This window comes from Branchiostoma belcheri, unplaced genomic scaffold (genome assembly GCF_001625305.1).
Source record: "Branchiostoma belcheri isolate BF01 breed outbred unplaced genomic scaffold, Haploidv18h27 scaffold7, whole genome shotgun sequence".
Classification (NCBI taxonomy): Eukaryota; Metazoa; Chordata; class Leptocardii; order Amphioxiformes; family Branchiostomatidae; genus Branchiostoma; species Branchiostoma belcheri.
The window spans coordinates 3,807,993-3,828,857 of NW_017804353.1; the positions used below are offsets into that span (position 1 = coordinate 3,807,993).

The following is a 20,865-nucleotide window of genomic DNA, read 5'->3' on the forward strand; positions in this document are numbered from 1 at the left end:
TGGGCCTTCAGTAGAAACAGGTGTAGGCATTCCTTTTTGTCATCAGAAAGTTATTTTTCTGTACATAGAAGTCAGTTCCTCACTGCAGAGGAAGGAAGAAGGATAGATGATACCTTCATTTTGTCAGACAACCAAACTGTGCTATTTTGTATCCAAGCAAAGCTTTGTGTATCCTTCCAAAAATTCACAACATCCTTCAGACCGTGAAGACTTTTTTCCAAGAACTGTAAATGGACTAGTCGACAGTCTATCATTCTTATATTTCTTTCAATTTTTTGTCCACCAAAGAAATACCTTATCGGTTTCCTCTCGTAATCTGTTTAGTATGAGAAATTTAATTTTTGTAACTTGCATGAAAAAAAGGTGATTCTGAAGTCATATTGGTATCAATGCCAATGTCTAATGACCTGTAATTCCCTTTTTAACATCCTGTCATATAACTCACATTTGACAGGACCCCCTGCCATATAGCTTCCTTTGTCTATTGCCCTTTTGTTGTTCCTACCACACCTAACAGGTTAACCCCCCACCACACCCAAGTGTATTGTGATCAAATCCAACCACACCTTTTGTTACCACCGCATGAATGATTGACAACTGAAAGGGACAACACTCATGTCTGTTCTTCCGTGGATGTGTCAGCGTCTTCTTTTCACTCAAATTTTGCTTTATTTGCACAGGCAATAACTTTCCAAGCAAAAGTTGTACCAGTCCCTGTTTCGTTCAATATTTTGAAAGGATCAATTACAACTCAAGTTCACCTGACCTTCTGACACAGAAAGCTATAGACTGACGCATGTTTGTTTTGCACCAGATTCTGACTCTCAGGTAGCAGCACACTCCTTTGTGCTTCTTCACACAGCATGTAGGCCCATTGTTTTGTACACAGTTCCTGAAATAATAAAAAAAGACAAAACTCCAAGGCACCCGTGAAGAATATAAAAAAGTGTGCATTTATAATTGCCTTGAATCCCCAACATACATTATGTAGTTTGAAAGAGATTGCGTCAAAGGGAATTGTGTAAGTTTGTAATATTATAATGGTTCTAAGCTATGCAAAGAATACAAACCAAACAAAAGTCTGTTGTCATTATTATGGTAGAGGTATTCTAGTCACAACTCATCCTATAACCTCTGACCTAGTTAAGCCCGGTAATCCATTACTCAAAGCTTGTGGTGTACAACCCCCCCCTTCCATTGCTGCCTGATTGGACACTGAATTATGGTGGATGGTGGATATTTGATATGATTTATTCACTGTCCACCAGTATCATCCCAGGGGGTCTACATACATGTACTAGTACTAGTATATTTTTCATTTGATTGTTACTGCTGTTGGAAATTCTGGAAGTGGTAGAGAATCTATCCAACAACCTGGAATACCTAAAGCCAGAAAACTTCAGGGGATTACCAGTGAAAAAGGGAGACTTGACAGCCTAAGAAGGTTTAAGATTCCTGACCTTGTAATGTCACACAGGTTGGGAGGTGACCTACTAGTATTTCTTCATGTGTGTTGCTCCTCCCCCCTACAACTCATTTGCATAAACCAGATAAGCCATTGTGACAGGTGTGAAAGCTACTAGTATTTACAAGCAAATTCTAAAATCATTACACATGCCCCTTTCAATGTTTCACACTTTTATTTTTACACCTTTTTTTTCTATCCGAACAAAATTTTAGTTGAATTTTCCGTGGAAAATAATATAATGTTCTGTGCGAGATAATTTTATTTTGGCTAAAAATAAACATATCCAGATCCAAATCTAGCCCATTTGTCCTTGTTCTATCCAAGGATGTTTAAGCTCCTTGCTCTACCTTCCTTCCTGTCAGTACTTCTGTTTTGAAAAAAAAATCCACCCAGACTCACTTGGCTAGAGCCTTTTAATCCCCCCCTGCAGGTGTGTAGGAATGGTATAGCCCTTCCTGGACTCTTCAGACGGGCCCTTCCCTTTGTCGTTATAAAACAGGTTCCGCGGGTTCGTTTGCAGCTGATTACTCTAGTGTTTTGGCGGCGTCAGACGCTGGGTGCCATCATTCAATTGTCTCTGCCTGGATCAATAGATGGGTGGTTTACAGCTGTGTTTACTGTACTGGAAGGTGTGTAAAGAGATAGTAGAACGTGCCCGTGTCGGTTCTCTACTTGCCAAGTGACTACAGCTGAAGGTAAGGGAAAGTTAGGGGGGTTTTGAAGCATGACTGTCTGTTGTTGTTGTTGCATAATCAGTAGTCTGTGTTCCCAAATGTCGTTAGCCTGTGTGAAATTCAAAATACATGTACTATAAATAGTTTGACAACTGAAGTGGAGCAGGAACCAGAAGGGTAGAAGGTATGTTTGTTGTTATCTTGTGTAATCTATATCATTCATTGACATTAGGAAGGTAGCTTGGGTCAAGCAAAACTATCAAGGAGCATGCAAGAAAAGAAGACACTGTCACATCAAATACCTGTACCAAAGACAATGGTCGGCATGTTGTAGTATGTTCTTTGTATTCCAAAGTCATTTCATTTGATTTTGAGGCATAGGCTGTTGTGAATTTGTGATAATGATGTTATCAAGTCCTGGATTATATTTGTACCACGTCATGGTTGGGTGATCTTGTTTTGGTTTCCCGCTGTCAGACCTGATTTGTAAATGTCAGTTTTGTAGCTTGTACTAGACACAGTAACAACTGCATACTATGAAGTATATTGCCCTTAACTTTCATAATACATTGTACATGTATTGAATTGGGAAGTGAACTAGGTGTAGATTTCCATTTAGCAGCGTGCTTTGTTTGCCAACTGACTCTGTAATCCTCTATTTACTTTGCAAATCAAACTGCCCTCCCCCTCACACCTATTTCATTCTTTGCAGTATTAGCACATACTCACCAATGTATTAGTACTTCAGTGTTAGGTGCATGACAATGGCTATAACCCCCTATTGTTAGTCAATAGGCTATGATACTGTCTCAAGACTGCTGGTCAAGTATTTTTTCACAGAAAAGTTCAAGGTACCAAATTTTTAGGTAATATTCTCTGATTGCTCTGTACTCTCACAACTAGAATTTCGGTAACTGTTGACAGCTAACATTTAGCATGGTTCCTTTAAAGGCATCCAATGTGATTTCAGGGAGCAAAACTGGAAAAATTCTGAACACGGCAATCTTTGTGATATTGACACATACTGCTTCACATTAGCACATTTGAGTCAGTATTTCATACTTTGGGCTTTTAAAACCACAGAAACATGCCCCAAGATGAGTCCTTTACTTTATGGGTGGTACCCTAAAAATCAGCCAAGGGTCCTTCCAGTAACCATTTTCCATCAGAATTTTAGGAATATTTGCTCCATGAAGGTCAATATACATTGAGATAGTGTGGTTTCAACTCAGTATGTACATGTAGATAAGTGGCTAGACTATATATTGGCTTTGAAAAATCGGGTTTCCAAGCCCTAAAAACTGCACTGGATGCCTTTAATAGCCAAAGACCAGGTGAACTTCATTAACTGTAAAAGGAACCCTGAAGCTGATGTCAATCAAAGTTCAACTGATATTAGAAACAGGTAGAAGTGGTTAATGGATGCTAGATCTAATGAAGTTCAAGCCAAATCCTCTATAGTTGTGGAATGTTAACCTGTAAAAAAAAAAAACACATGGAAAAGATTAAAGTAGCCTTAGTGCCAGCTGATTTGTATACTAGTACTAATGGTATACAATTGAGCTCCCACGCCAAAATATATTTTAAGGAGCCCCAGTATTCAAATAGGATCATCCACCCAGAAAAATTCATAAGGTTGAAATAACTTCAGGTGAGAAGCTGATTTTTTTTCATGGCTCCTTCAAAAACCTGAGGGTTTCCTTAGACTCTACAGACTCTAAATATTTTAAGCTCCTTGCTCTGTATGTGTTTTCTATGGCATGTATATGAGGCTTACAAATCAAAAGAAAAAAAGCATATCTCTTTGAAGTAGTTGTCCATTCATGTACATAATTTCACACGCATAGTAGGAGGGATGTTTTTTCTTGTCTTCACGACATCAAACGCTGCCTCTATATCATATACGTAAGCCTTACATTCTGTACAGTGGTTCCCTAAAGTACCATAAAGCAAACCATCTGGAGAAGTGTATTCAAGCCAAGCACCATGCCTAATGAAGGACCATGCCCACTGTTATACAGTAAGGCACATAATGCTTGGTCACCTAGCAACAGACATTATCATAATGCATGTGATTCGCCGTGAGTGCCGTGGTCTAACGTGGGAAGCTTCAGTGGAGAAGATTCCGGCGGGACGGCAAGTTCCATCAGTAGATAAAGGTGAAGCCTGTCGTTGTTGGGAGATGTGTCAGTCTGAAAATAGGATTTTTCTGTGACAGGATTCAGAAAAAAAAGTCCTAGTGTTCTTTCCTCCATCTTCTTCCAAGTCCAATTAAGATGTTTTGTAGGAGTGCCGTCAGGATGACTTGGTAAGTTCGAAATCCTAGTACATGTAATCTCCTTCGTGCAATGAAGGTGGAACATACCGGTATTGGTTAAAGGTGTTTATAGTAATTTGCTATTGAGAGATGTGTCAGGATGCCAGTAGGATTTTTCTGTGAGAGGATTCAGAAAAAGGTCCTACTGGTAGTGTTATTTCCTTTATCTTTCTCTGAGTAAGATGTTTCATAGGAGTGCCGTCAACATGACTTGGTAAGTTCTAAATAATCTCATTTGTGCAATGAAGGTGGAACATTTTGGTTAAAGGTGTTTATAGTGATTTACTGTTGAGAGATGTGTCAGGCTGCCAATAGGATTTTTCTGTGACAGGATTCAGAAAAAAAAGTCCTAGTGTCATTTCCTCCATCTTCTTCTAAGTAAAATGTTTCATAGTTTCAAGATGACTTGGTAAGTTCTAAATAATCTCATTTGTGCAATGAAGGTGGAACATGTTGGTTAATGTGTTTATGATTGCTTTTTAACTTGGTTGAAATTGCTTAGTACAAAAATGATGAAAATTTGAATTTCATTGGCAAATTTCTAGAGTTTTCAACATTTTACAAGCTACATAAATACACCACAGGAAAGAGGAAGTTATATCCTTTATCTCTATGGGTAAGTTTGCTACTAGGAGCGGATGATTTCTGGGAGGATGCTAGAAAATTTACTGACACCGTCCGATAGACGATTTTCTGGGTAGCGTTGGAAAACCTTTTCATACCAAAACTGTAGAAAAATGTCTTGGACCCTTGAGCAAATTTTAGCAGCAGGGAATATCACTATCACATTGGTGAATGTTAGACATCCAGGTAATAAGATATGCCAAAAAAAGAGTTTCTGAAGCAACTGGATATGATTTTAGAAATCATATCCAGTTGCTTGAGTAACTGTTTTTTGGAATATCACTATCAGTTCATCAACAAATGGAAATTTGAATTACCAGTTAAGCATCCCCGAGGGGCCACCTGAGTGGGCATCTAATCTACGGGAATATTCATCTGAATCAGTTGGTGATGTCTGTGAGGGGGAGAGAAAATTGTATGACCTGAACCCAACATTTCTTCATTCAGAAAGGTTGCTGCAGAAGAAATTGCCAATAAATTTGTTTTAGAATATAAATCTGGCATAGCCATACCAGTATCAAAAGAAAAGTAAAAGTTACGTTTTGTCATAAATGGAAGAGATTGTCCCTTGAGAGAAGATGTATTAAAAACAAAAGGCCCTTCCAATTAGGCTGTATTGTTATCGTAAGTAAGAAAACCATGTGAGGGAGCACTTTGGGACCATCGCAATGATTGTCATGTTATTTGATAAGCTTTCTCTTGAGACATTGAATTCCAGCATTGAACTGAAATAGAATTGCAAAAGAGGTGGTTCTGTAGCCTGTGTTCACTCATGAGCATGCATCATCTGCATTGTAAGACTTTCATATAATGCCATATTGGATAGTAAGGAGGTTTTTTTTTATCATACCAATTCATAAAATATAGTTGATGGTATTTTGGATTTTACTAGTATGTGAATTAATTGAGGAAAGATTTGAAAAAATGCTACGAATCACAATTAGGATTTGATTCTACCAAGGAGGTTTAAAATCAATGATTCTACAATGTACAGTTGTAGGGCTTGATACTAAACATATCAAGTATGGGAACAGCAGAAAAGAAATTGATGTAGCCTTCTATTAGTTCTAAAAACCCCAGCAACAGTGGTTTACTCGTCCCAATATTACCCCACTGTAAATGGTCACTACCTGTGGCTAAAACCTCCCGATGGACAATTTAGCCAGCCTGTGAGAGCTCCGTGTAATTGAGACCAATGGAACATAGGATTTGCTCATCAGGTATGGAGATGACCAGTTGGGAAACTCGGGCTGGGGTAAGAGGAAATGGCAGGAGTAATGAGGCAGGCCTTTACCTGTTGTTAGGAGATGACTTCGGGTAATTACCCCATCATGATAGGGGTTTTATGTCATTAGGAGGCTGTTTTTAACTAGTGGACGTATGGTACCCTAAGGTTTGTGATGGATTTTGTACATTATACAGCTATTTGCAACAAAACATATGATATTTTTGTTGTCTTTTGAAGCCATCTCAGATTTCTTTTGAGATGATGATGACTATTTGAATCTGGAATAATGGATCTGCATATAAACTAGTTTATTACAGTTGCATGCAGTTTTTGCCTGTAGATTTTCTATGCTGCCTGTTGTAAATTTGTCAAAATGTCATGGATATGTCTGATCTGACATTTATGAGCTGACCTCACATCAATCAGATGAATTACTGTTCTGTTATACTTACAAATGTTGTAGGAAGGAAATATGTACATTGAATTTCATTTTTTTAAGTGTCTAGTACACGTCATATCATGGTTATTTGATCCAGGTTGGAGAGTCAGTTTACAAACAAGAATGTTGAGCTTAAGAACAGGTTCCATACTTGACCTTAGTATTGCCCAGGATGTTGACAACACAACTGGGAGGGCGGGACGTACCCCCCAGAAAACATGACGTCAGGGCGGGGCACTGTCACTGTAAATCGCAGCGGTTGACATGAACGCTAACGTGCAGCTGGTGTCATGTAGGCTGAGTTCATGACTTGAAGATGAATGTATGGCTATATTTACCTCCGGTGGCTGTTCTAGGTAACAATCTGCTTCTATATGAAGTCCAAGGGTCAGAAGGCTGTGGTCTGGGCCACACAATATTAGCGTATTCAGGAGTTCTGTGGGAAAACGTGCAATAATCACAGGATTTCAATGTGTACGCCGGGGTGCGTGCCAACAAGCAAGCTTAGACGATTAAGAAGACTATCTGCCATGTTGCGGTCAGCAGCCTTTACATTCATTTTCCCCAAACCTTGGTAACTCTTTTTAGTTCAAGGATGGATTATTTTGTGCCGTCGTCTGAAGATCATGTTTCTAACTCTTGTCTCTTCTTTTCTTTGCAGTTTGAAACCATCAAATTACAGCTCTCAGGTAAGAACAAGTTTGATTCTTGGAACTTCCATTGTTATAATTACAGATGTTTGTACTGGGCGTGTTTTGTAAATTTGCCCAGAGGATATACCGGTACACATTTGTGTGGAAGATAGGGATTAGAGCAGGAGTGTGTACCTGTTTGTTTGCACTGAATGGAGTAGTGGTCTTTTGTACTTGATGCTTGTAGTGCTTTCCTGAGCCTTTCTGAAATAGCAGAAACTTGCTTTGTCCCGTTCAAGTGAAGTGTCTTTCGTCACGTCTTTCCAAGAAGAATTTTGATGTTGGATAAATCTGATAGCAGCTCCAAGGAAATTGTTATAACTTTCAACCACAGAAATTTGCTTTTGGCAGCACGACAACCACACAACCAAATCCGGCACCGCCTTTCAACCTTCAACTCTAGTCAGGCAACCAGTCCATGAGTACAGTCGTAAAACTGGTGCATACCTTTGAAATGTGTCATCTCGTCTAATCACTCACACTAAAACTCAGTGCAAATTTTGTGCCAACAATGTTTGGAAGAGGAATGACAATTATGTACATTAAAATGTTCCCTTCATTGCATTCACAAACGCTGTCAATCCACAACATAATCTTCAAAATCAGTCCTTTTGGTTGTAACTCAGAGTTACATGCCAGATTCTATATTACAAAATATTTTGGTCAGACTGGTAACATGTTGGTTCGCCCTGCATAGACCTGTCTGGTGAGAAGTGTCAGGGTGCTGCTCTTATCTTGACCCTGGATGTCTGACATTCCTGAACCCTCCAACCATCTGCACCTATCTCCACTATAAAAGTCATAAATACAAAATCATAAGTGTCACCCCACTACTAGATGATACAACTAAGCAGGAACGATCACACTTGGATGAAAGGGAAGAGTAGTTATCAGAAGGTTGTGTGATATTTTGGCAGATACTGAAGTTGGCCTTTGACATGACTGACATACCAACCATAGTCACAATGTACTGCCAGGGTCATCATTCCTAGTTCAAGCCAGGTTAGGTTACCACCTACACAATGCCTCATGCTAAAAGATATTAGACCACACCAATTCAATTTCTTGGTTAACGGATTCGCCCGCTTCATTTTTTTTTTCTGATTTGCAAATGAAAATAAAGATTCAGAATCAACTGCAAAATGCTCATATTTTGCCCTGAACAGTTGAAAACAGTCCTTTTCTTCCTAGTTGTTACAGTTATTCCATCTTTCAATGCAGTGGTATCATTAAAAGTTCAAAATTCAATGTTTAAATTTTGAACCAGCCTGGTGTGTTGACTTCAGGGCTCCTATCGTACCATTTTGGGCCATAATAGGATGCCTAGGGGTGTTTTTTTTTTTTTTCGCCCGCCCGCTCCATTATTTTTCTAGAAAAATTCGTCAACCAAGAAATCAAATTGGTGTGGCCTTACTATCGAATAATAAAAGCAGACATTGTGAACAATTGTTTGGTTCTGGGTATCATATAGATTAATGGTATGATTATGCCCAACAAAACGGTGTATGAATTAATAATGTTAACTGCAGGAGTGATGTACATTTTCATTTGTAAGGAATACAAAGTTTTGTCCTGAATTGAAATTTGATCAAATTATGGTCAGTCCACCATTCAATGGTCCAAAATAAATTGCATTATTCAGATTGTGGCATCTAAATACCTCCTGACAAATTGAACTTTAATTGCTTAGACCACAAATTAGACTGGCAAAGACTTCTGTATGTTTTTTATTATCTTCTATAGAATTGTTTGCCACTTTTAAGACTTGGGAAAGACCTATTTCGAAGGAAGGAAAGTTTCAATTAGAAAGAACATGCAATTCCACTATCTGCTTTTGTCATCTGGTCTCCTTAAACCCTTTTACTTCCAACATGCTTTTAAGAAAATGATGTCTTTATTCTGTAGGGAAATCATGTAAGACATTGTCTTTTTCACAGACATGTTAGACCTCTCCCAACATGTTAACACAGAAAACCTTAATGACGGAAACCTCTTCCAGGCCAAAGCATGTTTAGATCCACCCAATCTCTCTGGAGAGCATGATGTCATGAGTATTCACACTGCAGGTTATCTGTTCTTTTAGTGAGACAAAGTAAGCGTGTAATTGTGAGTGGCAAACACCATAATCTCCTCCCCACCAACCCCGTAATGGTCTGAATTATGCATAACCTGAAACTTGATTACCTAGGATTCATGTGTGTGTGATGTGCTACAGAAAAGACTATCGCAAGCAAACTTTTACATACTAATCCTACTGCATATACAATGGATGATTTTCAAAATCATTCAATTTTTTATTATTTTCTCCTTAAAAGTTGCTTATCTTGTGACATCACGCCATTATGTTGGCATTGATCAATTTGGAGTTGTAGAAATTGTCAGCTGTCGTCTTTCTTTTTTTTCAACTCCCTTGCTTTAGATTTGAACTGTTAACCAGACTTTTTTTCTGAAGATATTTCGTGTAAATGTTAAGGTTCAGTATGTAAGAAAGAAAGGTAAAACTATACTTTTGACATTAACATTATACTTGAACTAGAACAGGTGCATGCTCCAGACAGAGACAAGTGTCATTGCTAATAGGATTATTCCCTAGAGGGGGGTCCCACAAATTCACTTATGGTCCATTTGTCTGGGCCCCAGAGGAGGTGTTGTGACATTTTTCCTCCTCCATTTACAGGCTTCTGTTTCATCCCACCAAATCCCAACTTCTGTTCATCTTTAGAATTTTACCAGGAGGGTTGAGCCAAAATGTACATTACTGTACATAAGTTTTTGATAGTGGAAGAATTTTACATTATAATCATATGTGCTCAATACATTTGAATTTTTGTAGTCGAAGAGAATATTCCCAAACCTTCAGCCCCTTGATGTGAACTTAATCTTATCTTAGATGTAGACAAGTCATGAAAACTGCACAACAGATGGTGTGGCAACGTAAGAATAGTCTGTCCCATTTCTAGGCAGTGTTCCAGTTTCATTCACATCTGATTATCATCAAGCCACTTGTTTTCTTGCACAGCTCAATTCCCTGTAATGTCATGGGTGAATTATAGAAATGAAATAATCAATTTGTAAAATGCTGTCAGTTTGAATATTACATTATTAGCTCTCTACAAGTTGCAGGATGAAACAGGTCTGAAGAAATTTGAATCAAACAGACGTGAATATCATAGCATAATCAGTACCAGTATGCAGTGAAGCATCCTTTTTGTCTGCCTGAAGGATCATCCTCCAAAGGACCATAAATCAGAGACGGAGACACTCTAAACAAGACGTCCACATGTGTGATATGTGGTGCTCATCAAATTTTCAGCGACCACCTGGCTCCAACCAGGAAGAACGTCTGCAATTTTAGCTCCTTCCAAATTAACGAACATGATCCATCACGTCAACCAGTCAAATTCTGTCAAAACACCTAAGCAGGATGGTATGAAATATCCATTCATGTACATGAAGGTTACAAAAAATGGTCAAAATTATATTTTGCTGTGGGAGAAGGGCATTAGGCCATTACATGTCAGGTGGCAGGAGTCTGTCTATATTTCATCCTGACTTGATTTTCTCATCAGTGTCTCTGTCCTTCATGCATGGCTGAAGTTAATGACATTATAGGAAGACATCACATAATTGGCTGAGGACTACGTTTGTAAGATTTATGGATGACTGAATGATACAAGACAGATTTGATTAAAAGCAGTCAGACATATTCCAGTCACATCACCAAGAAAGATATTGTTTGTGAATGATTCAACAGAAATATTATATGATGCGTATCTGAACATGATTTTCGCTTTTTCTGTTCATCAAAATCATGCTTTTATTATCAGAAAAAGCAAGACATGTAAATGCAATTCAAAAATGTTAAGCACCTTGCATGCCTTCAACATATAAGTAAATAATACATGGAAAGAAATGACAGACATTGTACATCTATTTACTACTTTAGTACATACAACCTCTGCTGCCCAAAAAGCACAATTTCCTTGATAGAATTTCCACTGGGTATAATCTTAAGTTATAAAGGCAGCTGCTAGAGGTATTGATGCCATTTTACAATAGTTCAGAACCCTTTTGGAAATTCTTGAATAAAAATCAAATGACTCCACCCATATAGTGCGAGTGAAAATCAATAGGTTATCAAAGGACAGCTAGTAGAGACAGCTGACAAATGTCCATTGCCGTCAATTTAGCCGGAAATTATGCCCAACAACTGTCAGCCGCATAGAAGCATCTGAACTCCTGTCAAGATCAATTGTATATTTTCATGATCTTACAGATCCTGGCTAGCAACCGGCTGATAAAATATATGGAACCACTTACTGGACGGTTTATTATTCTTAGCTGTTTGAAATATCAAACTGCTTCAAGGATACTAAATCACGGCAAACTTTAGAGTTCAGGGTCAAGTCTGTATAAATGCAGCAGTTGTCAGAACAAGTTGGTCATTGGTCGACACTGTAACACTTTTCCTTTTGTGGTTGTCAGTGCCCAACCCTGTGATAATACTCACCAATACCATGGGTACCAGGGGACAACAGAAAATGTTGACAGTTGTTTCCGGATTTTAAACAGTTGTGTCCATTTGGTGGCGAGGCATTTGGCTTTCATTCTTGGAAGTCGTGATGACTGTAGATTTTATGTGGGCGAAAAGACTGAAGGTTCCTTTCTGTACCACCACTAGTAGAGGTACCTGACCTGTCAGAGAGCACTACTTTATGTTATAGGTTTTGCTTAAAACACAATGTTCCGTAGTGACAAAATTGCAATACGTGTGTATATCAAAATTCTGACAGATTCAGTTATTCTGTTATACAAAGGTTCATACTGCCGGTGATCCTTCAATGTTGATGTCTTGTTGATGTCTGTCAATGTGCTGTCAGGACAGTAGAGAATATTGAGATCTGAATAATTTCTTGTTTTTATTTCCTGTACAGGGAGTTGGTGGCTGGTCCAGCCTGAGAAGAACCATGGACGCCAGCCCGGAGAAACTGCGGAAAGACCTGGAGGAGGAGCTGAAGCTGGACAGTAACGACATCCGCAGCCACGCCTGGTTCCACGGGATGATACCGCGCACCGTCGCCGAGAACTTCGTCACGCAGAGCGGGGACTTCCTGATCCGCGACTGCATCTCACAGCCGGGCGACTTCGTTCTGACGTGCCGCTCCAAGGGACAGGCTCTTCACTTCATCATCAACAAGGTGGTGCTGCACCCGAACACCACGTACTCGAGGATTCAGTACCAGTTTGAGAAGGAGAGCTTTGACTCCATTCCCTCCCTAGTCAGGTTCTATGTTGGCAACAGGAAGCCGATCTCAGAAGGCACGGGGGCAATCATCTACCACCCCATCAACAGGACCTTGCCATTGAGCTACACAGACGCAAAGTATGGCTCGACAACACAACCAGAACGGCAGTCCCCGGCCCCAGCTATACTGCGTTCTGCCTCCACACCAAGTCCAAAGGGAAGCTCGCACTCTACACCTACAGGGAGTCCTCACGCTAGTCGTAAAATCATCCACGGCAGATCAGGCAGCCAACCAGTGACTCTGTCTCCCGAACAACTGCTATCTGTCAGCGGGAGGATGACAAAAAATCCCTCGGAGAGCAACCTTCCTTCAGCAAGGGACGTGGAGGCTATATCGTTGATCAAGCAGAAGCAAAACGCTCATTCAGGAAGTGCTCAGGACATTCGCATCGAGAAGCGCAACCTTCAGAGGTGTGGCAGCGATCCAACGCTTCTCAGCCCCGGCGTGGAGCGGAGAAAGTTCTTCCACGGGTCAAACGAAGCGGTCGGATCAAAACCACCCCCCAAACCCAGCAGGACACCATCAGTTAGAAAACAGCAGAGACCAAAAGTGGAAGTGAGGAATAAAGAGAAGGAACTGTCACCGGAGGAGGAAATTTACGTAGCCCAGCACGACTACTCTGAACTTGACCCCGCTCCTCCAGTGTCATGGCAACCGTTGGCCAAAGGTGAAGTTCGTCTGGTCAAGTTGAACGATATTCCTGACTATGCCAGGTTGAACACTCCAAAAAGGAGCAAAGACAGCATGGAGGCACGAAAGAGACGGATAATGTCTGACACAAGATTCTCGGTCCTGTCTACAGCGTCTTTGGACAGTCTTGGAGACGAGCTGGATCCTGACGAAGATTCCTTTGAGGAAGTTGTTCCTTCTATAGTTATCGAGACTGAGTCTTCCTTCAACCCTACAGAATTCACGACGTGTTTGTTACCGTCTGAGAACAAGCCATTGGACAACTCTGCAGTGGTGCAGATCAGGTCCATGCTGCTAGATGGCAGCGCTAAGACAATTGCACAGCACATGACCAGAGTTGACTGTGAAGTGAGTAATACACCACTTTACTTTTTGTTGTTACCTCCATGAAATGGAAGGTATTGTTTTTGGCGCGTCTGTGTGCGTGTGTGTGTGTGTGTGTGTGTGTGTTTGTGTTTCCGCATTTTTGTACCTTCATAAGTTCATAACGCCTTCATGGATTGTGGTGATATTTGGTATGCTGGTAGGTGTTAGGGGGACGAAGGTCAAGGTCAAATATGGGCGTCCTGGTGGATTGCCTTGGTAGTGCAGTAGCACTTTCGGTTTAATGAGGAATCTGCCAGACAGGGTAACAGATGTCTGATTATATCGAGGCACAAGTTTGGTCTTCAGTCATTCTGTTTACATTCTTCCAGTTTTGATTCACTGTTTGGTTGTCCCTCTAACATGTAAATTCTGCCCTGTCCACACAGGTTGCCAGAATAGTGGATGTGTCTGATGAGCAGGCAGGACAGATGGGCGTGTCGTCAGGCCTGGAGCTGATCACCCTCCCGCACGGGGAGGTACTCAGGACGGACCTCATAGAGAGGTGAGACCATCTTTTAAGCTTGTTTCTGGAGTTTTCATGAAAGAGCTGTATGACATTTTGCCAGATCTTGTAATTACTCATAGAATATCTCAACATACACTCTGTCTGGTAATTCAAAATAAACAAAGTTGAATTGGTATGAAGAGATTTTATGATTGTATTAACAAAGTTATCCTTCAGCCAATTGATGATATACTGTAGTTTTTTTTATTGTTACATGTTACTATGTCACTATTGTCATTTAAATAAAGTAACATGGTTTAAATAGGTTATATGCCTACATTTCCACAGAATCTGTTAGTAATTGTAAAATACTACATCTAACAAAGAACCTTGAGTGTCTCTCCAGCCTTTTGTTAGTTGATGACGATAAAGAATAGAATGGTGAAAATTAGTATGAAACATGACCATTGACTGAGTGTACTGATGTTATCCTCTCCCTGCAGACACACGTGTATCTACATGTGGGTGTCGGTACTGAGTGTTAATGTTCTCTCCCTGCAGACACACGTGTATCTACATGTGGGTGTCGGTGACGGTCCTGACGTGTACTGGCGGGGATAAGGAGCGCGCCGGGATTCTGCACAAGTTCATCGAGGTCGCCGCCGAGCTGAAGGGAACCATGGGAAATCTGTTTGGCTTCTCTGCCATCATGAAGGCTCTGGAGTCCCCACATGTAAGGCCCAAGTTTTTAAACTGTATATTACGCATTGTAAACTTTCTAGGAAACTTTCCACTATCTGCTAAGAGCAACTGAGATTACTGTACAGTATTTCATGATTGGTTACTGTGAATCCTGATTTTTTTCACTGTACGTTTATATTCACGGCTTTTGAAGTCACTTCTGTACCGCAAACTTATCATTGCTGTTAACAAATAATTTGCTGACCCTTTTTTTTCTGCACCTGCCACCACCGTGAACATGTAATTCTGTGAACATGTCCATTTATATCAGACCATGAACTTTTGCTAACTTGAACATAAAGTAAATGACACTATCATAAAAGAGAGTCATGGATACTCAACTGTGTTTTGGACTTTTTTCCGGGTTCTGAAAAAGATAAAAAGAGTGCAGTACTAAATGTATTTTGCCTGAAAACAGACCTTGTTGGTCAGTATGCTGACTGAGGAGTTGTGCTTACACAAATTCTGACTGTTTGTTTCCTCCCATGCAGATCTCTCGCCTGTACGGCACGTGGTCGGCCCTGAGACAACACTTCACCACCAGCGCCGTGAAGTTCGACTCCAAGCTGCGGCCGGCCCTGAAGGCGCTGAACACCGGCACCAGCACCATCCCGCTCAGCAACACCTGCTTCCCCCACGTCCTGCCGTTCCTACAGCTCATGGGGCACGACGTCACCGGCTTCGAGCGCGCGTACGCCTGGGACAGCTCCGACGACTACGGGCTGGACACGGTCCTGGCGCACGTGGACGGGATGCGGAGCGTGGCGCAGCAGCCGGGTTTATACCGCATCACGGCAGAGTCACGACTCCAGGGGCTGAAGGTGGACGACACGCTGCTCGACGTGTTTAGAACGGAACTCCACATGAAGCTGCTGTGGGGCAGCAAGGGAGCACTGGCTAATCAGAAGGACCGTTACATGAAGTTTGAGAAGGTTCTGAAGGTGATTTCAGATCGAGTAGAACCTCCAGAAACTGAGATGTAGTATAGGAGTCACGAACACAGTTAGAACAGCTTTACTGATAATGTGTGATATCTCAAACTCTTCAAATTCTATCATTGTGTTACCACAGTATGTAAAAAGTAACTGCAAGTGTTACATGTGTGTAAAGAAGTAACTGCAACCGTTACATGCATTATGATTGCAAACTCTGGACCTAAAATGTTGCATGTAAAGGTGTTCTTGCCTAATGTAACCAAGGTGGTTAAGGCCTTTTTTAACCTTCTTGCTCCAACACCTGGTATTACGATGTATGTGTATTGGTCTTCTGCTGTCTGGTACTTGCGTATAACTTTTGGACAATTCTTGGACAAGTCTACACAACTTGAAAACTCTAGGGTAAAGTAGAGATCTGTTGTCAAACTGTTGTATTTCATAAGAAGTTGGTAGCAAATACCATTTTAGCAAATTAAGACATAAGGCTTAGCCGGTGTATAATGTAGCAGCTTTCATGCAAACAGTATGCAGTGAAATATTTCATACAATATGGCTGTATTGTACATAAAAAGTGTTGATAGCAAAAAACCTGTTATACCTGTTTCTAGTAGTGAGTGGATACAAACTATGGTCTTGTTCTGAAATAACTTTTAAAACAAGTTCGAATTCGACACTGGAAAGTCTTTTCTTGTGACATTCTGGTTTGAGATGATGAAAAAACAAGTTGTAAATGGCTTTTAGAGTTGTCAAGAAAATTAGGGACAAGAATCAAGTTTGGTATGCCAAAAGTTGTGAAGTTTGTTTCTTGAAGACACATAAATACTTGACTCTCCAAACTCTACAAAATTAAGAATGTGAAACACAGTAATTACTGTGGATGAGGCAGGAAAATCTCAATTAGCTTTAACACGTTTGTCAACCCTCAATAGAAGGGTTTCAGTTCGAAGAATCAAGGGATTCTATCTTGTGTGCTGGCTATGGTGATTCAGGTGTTGTTTTTGTGTAGTGTTTTCCATATGCTTCTGTGTGTACATAATTATAGTGGTGTTTAACTTGTGCCAAAGATGCCTCTGCAACCATGCTTAACTTCCATTATGCTAGTTTTTATGCCAATTTTACATTGCAACATGTTGGTCGCTTTGTATGCATTAATTCATTGTTGTACATTATCAATCTTAATTTGTGTAAGATTATATGTATCTTACATGTATGTGCAATTTTATGTAAATAATGTTTATGTAATTTCCCATGATATGTCAGAAATAAAATGAATGCTACCATACAATCTGGATCTGATTTTTTGGTCAAGTCTTGTAAAGGATGGCTGAAAATAGCGGCCTCTATTGATCAACTGCAGTACTGCAGTGCAATAACCTTGGTGAATAGGGATCAATTTTGATCAATGCATGATGAGGTTACCATGTACATGTACACGAAATTGATGAATATGGAGGTAAAATGTTCCACTTCTACCTCCATGATCTGAATTTCACACCACAAAATGATATGACAAAGACATACAATCAGACCTAACAATTCTTCCTCTTGATGAAAAATAACAATCTTGAATAAATACAGTTTTGAGTCTTTTGACTAACCTCTGATTTCTAAAGAAACCCATCACTTCAGTTCTCCCAGTAGGTACTGTTATCCCTTAGTATATGATAGGCAGTGTCATTCTCCGAGGAAACTAGTTAGTTTTCTGGCCCGTAGATTTGACCTTCATCCACAGTCCGTCCTTGGTCTTCATCACAAATATCATGTCCTTCTCCACGGGGCGGCCGGGGTCAAGGTCAAAGGAAAACCTGGAATACGGACATGAATGAGACTTAATAATAATAAATAACTGTTCTTGGCTGTGAGAAGTCAATTTTCACACATCTTACTGCCTTATAAACATTGTAGAACCCCAAGACTAGATCTGGCTTTACCAGTATAATTAAGAGACTGAGTGCTCCTTGCTCACCAGAGTAGCAAACTCTTTTTGTTGTGTGCATGGTTTAAAGATATTTGTCAAACACCTGACTCTTTCACATACGGGGTTCACCAGACCGATGGAGACACGTATTTCTATTGTAGGATATAGAACAATATGGTTTATATTTTATAAACTGGTAGACTGATGACACCGTTTACAAACGATGCTGAATACACTCACCTGTGGAGGAGACGAGCCAGTAACACCTTTTCTTCGTTCAGGGCAAAGTTCTGTCCGATACAGTTCCTGTATGAGCACAAAATACTTGTCAGGGACGTAAACAGAATGAATCGTATATAATCGAATGGCTTGTCCAAAAAGTGTGTAACATCTGAGTGTGCATAGAGACGCATCAAATTTTCACACCATCACTTTAACCTTTAACTAAAGGTCACAGCAAAATTCGTGTCTTGAAACCCACAGCAAAACGAGAGAGAGAGAGAGAGAGAGTCGTCACTATATAACAGTCCGTGTATCTATTATTGAATACCTCTGTCCAGCAGAGAACGGCATGAAGGCGTGAGAGTCCATGTCCTTCATACGGTCCGGATGGAAACGGCTTGGGTCGAACTCCTGAAACAAAACGCTGACACCTGTTAGTGTAAAATTCTATCCGACCCACAGTTCAATCACGGAGATCGAGGGTTATCTAGAGACAACCAAAGGAGAACTTGCACCACTAGGAAAGGCACAAGGGGTTAAAATTTTCTAGAACTTGCACCACTAGCAAGGAACTGGGTTTTTCATGTAGTCAGCTGCCGCCCCGCCGCGTGCCTGCGAAGCTGGTGTGTTACGCCGAGGGGCGGTTAAACCGGCTATACCGATATATACAGAACTGACAATGTACCATTCACACAGAAAAAGATTCTGACTGGCAGTTCGGAAGGAAGCCACTAGGGGTTAAAAAATTTAAAGAAGTAAAACGTAGCGGAGAGAACAAATGTACCATATGCTGGTTCCCCCAGACATGCGGGTTGTGGTGCAGTGCGTACAGGTGGATGCCGACGTACTGGCCCTGGGGGACGGGGTTCCCGTCTATCATGGTGTCCGCCATGACGGTACGAGAGATCAGAGGAACGGGCGTCTTCCTTCAGACACATGGTCAGGTAAGGCAGTTTGTGCAGGTCCTCCCTGGGATAAGATAAGGTATGATCCCTGTCATGTACATCGTACGACAGGTTTACGAAATGGGAACATTCTTAGGACATGAGCAGTCTTGGATGTGTCGTATGAGATTCAGCTGTGAAGGAAAAGTTTGTCGATCCTTGTCGACGGTCAGTTTTGCCATATTACCCTTGCTCAAAACCGTATTACGTCGACGTACGAGGATATGACTGACTCGGAGCGTCAATATCAGGCAAGCTTTGATAGAATCTACAAATGAAATGTATGTAGACATTAGCTGCCTTATCCAATGATCACAAGCATGGAATATATCAGAAACTGTAAAGGAACTAACACAAATAATCTGTAGGAGTACTTTATCATGATGTAAACTACAGGCGGCGTACCACTCAATAGAGTCCTGGTCTCTGCCGGCCAGAAGCTGGTCCACTTCCTGCCGTACCTTGTCCTGATGGTGCGGGTGTTGGGCCAGGGAGTACAGGGCCCAGGACAGGGTGCTGGCAGTCGTGTCATGTCCTGGCGACGGAACGGGACGATTTTAAAAGAAAAAGAAGAGTTATCTCCAAGCTGATCTTTGGAGGGAGATTTTGCCCTCCCGTCCATGAAAAAGGGAGGACGTGTACTGAGCACAATGGGACAAATGCGTATATTTTTTCATTATAATGAAAGTTTATTGCACATCCATGCCCGAGGGCAAGAACGTGATTAAATAATAAACAGTAAAAATGGTAATAAGTAATGCTAATGCTACTTTTTATAAAGTTATTGTTGGGATTGATTTCTTTTCTGTGTGCAGTGTAGTATGAAATGACATTTTGCGAGATGTCACACTTATTACCGGCGAACAGGAAAGTGTCCACCTCTTCTCTGATCTCCGGATCCGTCAGCCCTCTCCCTTCTTCATCTCGAGCCGTCAGCAAAATGTCGATAAAATCCAGCCTTTTCTTCTCCGCTAAAATCCCAGGATCGCTTTCCTGTACAGATTCAAGCACACAATTTTGAGTATATCAACAAGGATGGAACAAGTAGGCCCTGGGTTGCGTTCTACAGATTCAGAGCTCGTAGGACGTGACCGCGTGTTTCGTACAAGCAAGGGAGAACTTGAAGCCTTCGACAGTCTGAGCTTTCCATACTGAAATAGATGTGTCTATTTACGTATACTTCCTTATCTGCTGATTTTCCCCTTGAACGTACCAGTGCTTGCCTCCTTCTCTTGATGATAGAGCCCGCGGTCTGGTGAACGAAGTCGCACAGGCGGAGGAACTCCCGTCCGCCCGGAGACAGGTGGTAGAGAGGGGTGGACAGTATGTACAGCGGGTTACTACACATACAGTGTAGGGGAAAGATATGAATAACTCATATTAAAAGGTCGTAATAAAAGGACATCATACATGGGCACACTTAGGTGTATACGTAATTCTTTCGTTAGGACATCATACTTGGTCAGACATACGTTGTACATGTGCATACGTTGTACATACGTTGTACATGTCCTTCGTTAGGAATGCTTGTGATCCATGTGAGGAACCTTACGCATCTAAAGACATTTGTATTTCTTTCATACAAAAAAAACATTCAGTTGTTGTCTACTGGTACGACTAGCGTTGTGAACAATGAAATGGATCCAGTACTAATGTATACGCTCTACATGTATGGGAACTTGATTGTATGTGCAAGCGAACACTCCACTTACAAGTTGCGCTCAACTTGAAGGATTCCCATCCTCTTGACGGCTTCCGTGTACTCATTCTTGGTCCTGGGTAAAGCGACAAGGCAAAGATGTAATAGCCTGGTATCCAGCCTTGTTAGCTTTAGTCCGCTACCCAAGATCCGCTCC

General features: G+C 40.9%; 1 protein-coding gene and 1 pseudogene across 1 annotated transcript; one reads left to right on the top strand and one right to left on the bottom strand.

The window, feature by feature from the left end:
* The first annotated feature begins 7,319 nt into the window (after positions 1 to 7,319).
* LOC109484507 (breast cancer anti-estrogen resistance protein 3-like) lies at positions 7,320 to 17,260 on the top strand. Its single transcript, XM_019787800.1, has 5 exons — positions 7,320 to 7,439; positions 12,377 to 13,786; positions 14,191 to 14,306; positions 14,811 to 14,982; positions 15,482 to 17,260. Exons 1-5 carry the CDS (start codon positions 7,377 to 7,379, stop codon positions 15,971 to 15,973), a joined length of 2,253 nt encoding a protein of 750 aa, XP_019643359.1. The 5' UTR covers positions 7,320 to 7,376; the 3' UTR covers positions 15,974 to 17,260.
* A 355-nt stretch (positions 17,261 to 17,615) lies between these two features.
* The window catches only part of LOC109484545, a 6,085-nt pseudogene continuing 2,835 nt past the window's right edge, over positions 17,616 to 20,865 (bottom strand).

What these genes read in the sequence shown, in the direction of transcription:
- LOC109484507 (XM_019787800.1), top strand. Translation starts at nt 7,377, where the DNA reads ATGTTTCTAACTCTTGTCTCTTCTTTTCTTTGCAGTTTGAAACCATCA. An exon ending in CATCAAATTACAGCTCTCAG is followed by an intron (nt 7,440 to 12,376) that starts GTAAGAACAAGT and finishes TTTCCTGTACAG; the next exon opens with GGAGTTGGTGGCTGGTCCAG. An exon ending in AGGACGGACCTCATAGAGAG is followed by an intron (nt 14,307 to 14,810) that starts GTGAGACCATCT and finishes CTCTCCCTGCAG; the next exon opens with ACACACGTGTATCTACATGT.